Genomic DNA, 6793 nt, shown 5'->3' with positions numbered 1-6793 from the left:
TTGCCTCGGGGGGAATGTCCCTGTACTTACTGTAAGTCGCTCTGGATAAGAGCGTCTGCTAAATGACTAGATGTAAATCCTCACTGTGCTGCTCACTGTGCTGCTCTCACTGTGCTCCTCCTGTGCTGCTAACCGTGCTCCTCTCATTGTGCTCCTCCTGTGCTGCTCACTGTGCTCCTCACTGTGCTGCTCTCACTGTGCTGCTCACTGTGCTGCTCACTGTGCTCCTCCTGTGCTGCTCTCACTGTGCTGCTCACTGTGCTGCTCTCACTGTGCTGCTCACTGTGCTGCTCACTGTGCTGCTCTCACTGTGCTGCTCACTGTGTTGCTCACTGTGCTGCTCACTGTGCTGCTCAAAGGACAACTGGAGGATCCTGTCCCAGGCAGCACTCTCTCATACACATGGTCTCATACACACACTCTCTCATACACATGGTCTCATACACACACTCTCTCATACACATGGTCTCATACACACACTCTCTCATACACATGGTCTCATACACATGGTCTCATACACACTCTCACACATATACACCTCCTCTCCGGCAGGTAAGCGACACCGTGGTGGCGAACAGCTGGCAGCTGGGGGGCCGGGGTGCTGGGCGGAGGGTCAGAGCCAGTGAGTCAGAAAGGTAATGACAGACGGGTAGAGACACAAAGCCGTGCTCTTCGCAGCCCGCCGCCCTCTTTGTGCTGAGCGCACGCTGGCACACGCACCGCTGACCAGACGTGAGCCGCCACGGAAACCAGAGTAACGGGAGCCGGCCGCGGCCAGGCCCTGCGGATTACAGCCAGCGATATACATTAACAGCTTTTTAAAAAATTCATCTTGATCTTTTAAGGGCAAAGGGAATGGTCACTAGGTATAATCCGGGAGATTACAACTCACCTGGGATTAAGACAAATCGCTCTTTAACACATGAATGACAGTAAAACAAAAGGGAAATGCCACTAGGTTTTATTACAGTAGATCAGATCAACATGTTTCCTTCTGTCTAAAGTCCTCAGTGACCCGTCCTGGGTGACTCAGAGGCCGTGAGGATGCAGGTAACGAGCGCTCTGTACCACCACCCCTCCGCCCACATCAGTCAGGTAGCAGCCTGGCTGTTTGCACCCGTCATGACTACCATGTCCTCCTGAGCAGGCGTCAGGAAGCACACACATCTCAACATCCTTCACAGAGGAATGTCATTCATTTCAAAATATTTACGTTTCAATAATTGATTCACTCACATCCATTGTGCAAAGTGCACCTTTGTATGCACTTTAGTTTATAAAAACTCTCAAAAAAGTGTTAGATAAATGCTTTCTTGTAATTGTATTCATGGAAGTGCAGATGCCCTGCACTGTGACCTTGCTTTATTTAACACACACAATGTCTAGGTATGTAACTACTGTATATACAGTATGGCTCCATTACTATTGGAAATACTGGCAGATACTTGGGCATGAGTGATTAGCATCACCCCAGCACAGTAACCCATGGATCAGACCCGTAACCACCAACAGGGCAGCAAAACAAGTGCTCCTCATCTCCTATTTACAGCACGTGTGACGGTGACGTCGTCATCCCAACATGGAGGCCAGCTCCAGCGTTGTCACGGCAGCCCTCAGGTCCTGCACCGCCTGCTCCACCTCCTCCCTCGACGTGTTTCTGCCCACGCTCAGGCGCACGGCGTTGGAAGCCACCTCCGGAGGAACGCCACAGCTCAGCAGGATGTGGGAGGGCCTGAACACACACACACACCACACAGACACCACACACACACACACACACACACAGCAGGATTTAGGGAGACACAGGTTACGATGGTGTGGTGGTGTAGTAATGCCGGTGAGGCCAGTGTGATAACCATGGTGTGGTCAGACTGGTAGTATCAGTGTGGTGATGCAGGGAGGATGTTATACTGGGAAGGTAGTGGTTATGGGTGTGCTGCAGGGGAAACGTCCTCTTACCTGTCTCCTCTGTTTGTGTGACAGGCAGCTCCCACACTGGCGAGCAGCCTCTTACAGCTGGATAACACCTTCCTACCTGGGGGGAGGGAAGAGAGAGGAGGGAGGGAGAGAGGGGACAGGTGTAAATAATTCAGAGCTAGTTGTTTACAAGCTGCCCTGCTGGGGCAGGTCACGACCTCCCTGGGACCAGACTGGGAGCGGGGCTGGAGGACACTGAAACACACCAATCACAATGCAGGAAGCAAGGTTGGGGTCATGACCCGACTCACCCTCCAATCCGGGGCCCAGGATGGAAACGTTACACGTGTTGGGAAGACACTCGGAGCCGGGGAAGAGGCTGTTGAAATGGAGCTTGCTCTCCCCAAACACAGCCTGATCACACAAACACAGCCTGGTCACACAAACAGGATGTCAACTCAACGTGAGGCTGATACGAAATGATGTACTAGGCTAACAGGAAATTATGTCATGAGTGTCTCACCTTGAGTCTCTGCTCCAGGTAGAGTCTGGTGCTGAGCATGTGGCTGCTGTATCCAGGCAGGTTGGTGTTCACCAGCTCTGCAGCCTAACAACCCAACAACACAGCTTACCCACGAGCATGTCCAACATGCAGCACTACAGAGCCCTTCAGCTTGGCGTGTTGCTAGCTAGACCCTGGGCAGCCAGGCCAGGAAGAGCTGGCTACAGCAGAGGACCTACCTTTCCCAGGCCAGCGATCATTGCTGTGTTCTCAGTTCTGGAAGAGAAAACAAGAGTCCTTCAAGACTCAGTCAGACATCACAGTTTCCTCTGCTGCTCATTCTTAACCCTCAGCTTGCTGTATACATGGGTGGTAGGTGTTCTAAGCTGTTACGATGGTAAAAGTATGGTAGTAAAAGTCTGGCACCATAGCTGGTCTACATTGCAGGAGTGCTGTATGCGATGGCTGTTCTACGTTGTGTTAGATGTACATGGCAGCTGATGAATGATGAAACAGAAGAGGCTCAAGCTGGCATGAACGCTACCCAGGTCTGAAGCTTCTCTCCTGGCCTCCTCCAAACAGCAGGGGGTACAGCGGGGCGGAGCTCCCGGGGCCGTTCACATACAGGGCTCCAATCCGGGGACCGTAGAACTGCAACAGACACCAGCCCTCCTAGGGTTACATCCACCAATCACAGCGTCTGAATCTCATATCTGGGTAAACATGCCTTTTTGCCGCCTGACATGACGAGCAGCGGAGTGGGAGCCAGTCTGAAAGGGACAGCACTTTCTGTTCTCTGTCATCCTCTCTGTCATCCTCACACAGCCAGTGAGAGCTGCTGACCTTGTGACCCACGATGGTGAGATAATCCACTTCCAGGTCGCGGGCGTCCACAGGCACCTTTCCTATAGTCTGGGCTGCGTCCGTGTGAAGAAGTATTCTGGGATACTGGTGCCGTTGCTTGTTGAGGGCGCGTACCTTCTGACCAAGCTCTTTGATTGGCTGAGGAGGAGGGGCGGGGACAATATGACAGATGATGTTTTAGTACGTTATATAATCCTGCTCTTCTCACAATCAAGACTGTCTGGTCTCCCCTGTCTGGTCTCCCCTGTCTGGTCTCCCCTGTCTGGTCTCTCCTGTCTGGTCTCTCCTGTCTGGTGTCCCCTGTCTGGTCTCTCCTGTCTGGTCTCTCCTGTCTGGTCTCTCCTGTCTGGTCTCCCCTGTCTGGTCTCTCCTGTCTGGTCTCCCCTGTCTGGTCTCTCCTGTCTGGTCTCACCATCAGGACCCCCGTCTCGTTGTTGGCCATCATGACGGAGATGAGGCAGGTGGAGGGACGCACGGCGGCCATGACAGCCTCCACCTCCACCTGGGCCGTCACCTTGGAGACTGGCACAAACGTCACATCTGTGGCAGAAACCAAGCGAGGATTTTAGAGCCACCGTCAGGGATTCAAAAAAGACAACTTGAAGATGTAAAGAACAAGACAGAAAGTATCTCAAGTGTTATTTTCGGCAGCTACGACCACTGGTGTACTAACTTTCATAAACCGAGGGTTTGTGTCCAGCCTGAACAGTCACAACACGGGTAGCATGGACCCACCTGCCCTGCCCTCCTTCTGCAGGTGGTTGGCGGTCAGGGTCACCGAGTCGTGCTCCACGCTGGAGGTGATGATGTGGGGGACGTCTGGGGCCCCGTTGAGGAGCCGTCTCCCCCCCACAGACAGCTCCTCCTCCCTGCAGCTCCTGTTGAAGTGCTCCACAGCCGTGTGGAACACCAGGCTGTTGGCCTGGAAGGTAAGAGGATCACACGTCACTGACCAGGTAAAACCCAACGCTGCCCTGCACAGGACACGCTGGACTGAAAGAAATAACAGATAAGAATAGTGACTTAAAGCTAAATGATGTTCTGATAGTGTCAGTGAAGCTGTGTTATGTCTTGCACACCTCTGTTCCTCCTGAGGTGAAGATGATGTCCTCTGTGCTGCCGCCCACCATGCGGGCAACATCCTCTCTGGCCTGGTTGATCACCTGCTTGGCTTTTACACCTGGGGCGAAAAACCAAGATGTGGATCACATCAAACTAGTCAGGCAGGGTTCTGAAATGAACACCTGGACATAGTAGAGGGATGCAGTGATTAACCGATTCAGCTAAATTAAGTCAAATTTCGACTGAAGTCAAATTAACTCAATTTATTTTTTAGTTTTTGGGATCTGAATTTTACTTTTCGAATTTGAGCAACCTGAATTTCTTTTTTTACTTTGAAATTAATTTATATTTCAAATTTAAGGAGGTTAATTCAAAACCAACACATTTGGTGGTGTTTAAATGTCAATATGAAATATTTTATGCCTTCAATTCAAAACATGATGTCACTGATTTGCTTCCATAGACCAGCTATATCAACAGGACTGGACGGAAGCTAGGTATCACAACCAGCTTCTCACCGGCAGCGTAGCCGCTACTAGGGTTCCCCCACGCCTCCAGAAGCGCATCGGAGATGGCCTGGACCACCTCAGGTTCGCAAGGGGTGGTAGCATTGTAGTCCATGTAGATCCTGCATGATGGTTATTGGAACGGGTGATGACACCGGTAAAGAAAACAGACAAGCATTAGCCAGAGTTAGCGTTAGTAAACGTTTCTGAACGTTTCAAAAACGAGTTGTTTACAAATGTGGATTCATTTGGTCAAACCTGTCCACATCTGACGGGTGATCCAGTGTATGGTCATGATATGCGTGATGATGATGGTGGTGGCCTTTATTGCAGCTCGCGCCTGGGTCAGTCATCATAAACTATTGAAAAAAGTCACAAAGACAATTGCTGATTTTGTTATAGTGAATTTGTGGCAGAGGAAGTTAGATAGATAACTGGTTTAAGTTATGGGGTACGTCTGTGACCGAGTGAGCGTGAGACAAAGTAAACGTAGGTAATGCCTAGCTGAACATGACCAAAGTCACAACAGTACAGTAGTTCCTATCTAGCCATTAGCTACAGTAGCTAAAATATTATGCGTGTCCATCCATGGACACAAGCAGTTTACTAACGTTAGCTGTGTAGCGGGTGCTAGCAAATCAGTTTACTCATGTCAACAACAAGCTGTTTAGAGAAAAGGATGCTTGTTTCACCCACATCAGTATCACAATAAAAACAGACACTTCAAGTTTACGACTGTCCAACCTTTGAGACGCGAAGGTGGCTGGAAAAAAGCTTGTCAATGATTTGCTAACCAGCTTTCGAAATTAGAGCTTCGATGAGACTCCGCTCTTATTTACGTTTGTAGGGTCATCTCGCGGTGCACCAGTTTGGTGCCGCCGATTCGAAACAAAAGTGTAGCAAGAAGTTTGAGTCGTTATGATGCAGGTAAGACCCACAGCCAACAACGGCTAGTTATGATGGGAAACAATGATATACATATATTGTCGTTCCTTTATATCTTAGCACTGAGGAACGACCGGTCGACCGGCCGCGTTGAGACAAAACGATGTGAATCCCGATTCATTATTTATCGTATAAACGTGGACCTTTTAGTTCAACACTGACGCTTCTGGAACCGGAAGTGCCATGTTGACATCTATGTTAACCCTTACAGTTGTGGGCTGTTCAAAATCAGTAGTTCCCTCTAGTCATGTAAGAAGCAAAGAAACAAACGGGCAGACATTGATAGTGTTGCATAATGTTTCACGTTTATTTCATATCTGACAATGTGTTTAGTGTACACAAACATTTGACGCTTAACTCCAACACTCAAATAGAGACATTGATTGAACTACTGCCCATTTAAGATGGTATAAACGGGTTACGGCTTTATAATACATCTTTCACAGCAATCATGTCTATATACAATGCAAATGAACATGAAAAAAATAGGAAAAAAGGATTATGTGTGGAGTTCGACAGAGCTAATGACAAACAGTTCTGGTTAAATATGGAAGCACACAAATGGAAACCGAGGTGATGGTTAGAAAAGGTTCTGCTTTGCAAGGCTGTCAGGGTTTAGTGAAGGACACTGTGGTCAGAGGAACAGTTATAGTAATATACTGAACACTAACACTGTGTAACAATGTCTACGGGGCCTAAATTAAATACTACTTCCTACAAATAGTCTTATTGACTGAGTTATTGACTGTATCCGGCACCCAAACCAGTTAAATAGGTTTGCAATCGACAATCCAATATAGCAATAAGTTTGATAGTTTGTTTCTGTTACATTCAGTGTATTTGTTCTGTGTTGCACCAGTGGAACTTTGGTAGGCAGACAGTCAAACGAGACGGATGTTCTGACATCAGACAATACCTGATATACAGTGCACCTCAAGGTGTTTCTCCTCAAATAACAAAGCAAGCGCCCCATTCTTCAGCTGAAAACAAAAACTAC

At 48.8% G+C, this 6793-nt stretch overlaps 1 protein-coding gene across 5 annotated transcripts; it reads right to left on the bottom strand.

Moving 5' to 3' along the window:
- Window positions 1-944: 944 nt before the first annotated feature.
- On the bottom strand, window positions 945-5959 carry scly (selenocysteine lyase). Of its 5 annotated transcripts, none has more exons than XM_047036892.1 (13): window positions 5548-5959; window positions 5110-5210; window positions 4864-4973; window positions 4363-4463; window positions 4019-4205; window positions 3696-3823; window positions 3263-3421; window positions 2964-3091; window positions 2659-2695; window positions 2441-2524; window positions 2229-2331; window positions 1960-2035; window positions 945-1732 (listed from the first exon to the last, which is right to left on the bottom strand). In XM_047036892.1, the coding sequence occupies exons 2-13, from the start codon at window positions 5205-5207 to the stop codon at window positions 1570-1572; spliced, it is 1374 nt and encodes a 457-aa protein (XP_046892848.1). In that variant the 5' UTR covers window positions 5208-5210; window positions 5548-5959; the 3' UTR covers window positions 945-1569. The 5 variants fall into 5 exon arrangements, with proteins under 5 accessions (XP_046892848.1, XP_046892847.1, XP_046892852.1 ...); XM_047036891.1 differs by having other exon boundaries at window positions 5596-5959; XM_047036896.1 differs by having other exon boundaries at window positions 1960-2031; window positions 5596-5959.
- Between the last annotated feature and the right edge of the window lie 834 nt (window positions 5960-6793).

The sequence above is a fragment of the Hypomesus transpacificus genome, chromosome 16 (assembly GCF_021917145.1).
Source record: "Hypomesus transpacificus isolate Combined female chromosome 16, fHypTra1, whole genome shotgun sequence".
NCBI lineage: Eukaryota > Metazoa > Chordata > Actinopteri > Osmeriformes > Osmeridae > Hypomesus > Hypomesus transpacificus.
Note: the sequence above shows the minus strand (reverse complement) of the source record. Positions and strands in the feature narration are given on the sequence as shown.

Excerpts from the sequence above, each read along its gene's own strand:
- scly (XM_047036892.1), bottom strand. The coding sequence starts at position 5,207 with ATGATGACTGACCCAGGCGCGAGCTGCAATAAAGGCCACCACCATCAT. Across the intron at positions 3,092-3,262 it reads TCACCATCGTGGGTCACAAG|GAGGGCTGGTGTCTGTTGCA; the intron begins GTCAGCAGCTCT and ends ATGTAACCCTAG. Across the intron at positions 1,733-1,959 it reads CACACAAACAGAGGAGACAG|GCCCTCCCACATCCTGCTGA; the intron begins GTAAGAGGACGT and ends GTGTGTGTTCAG.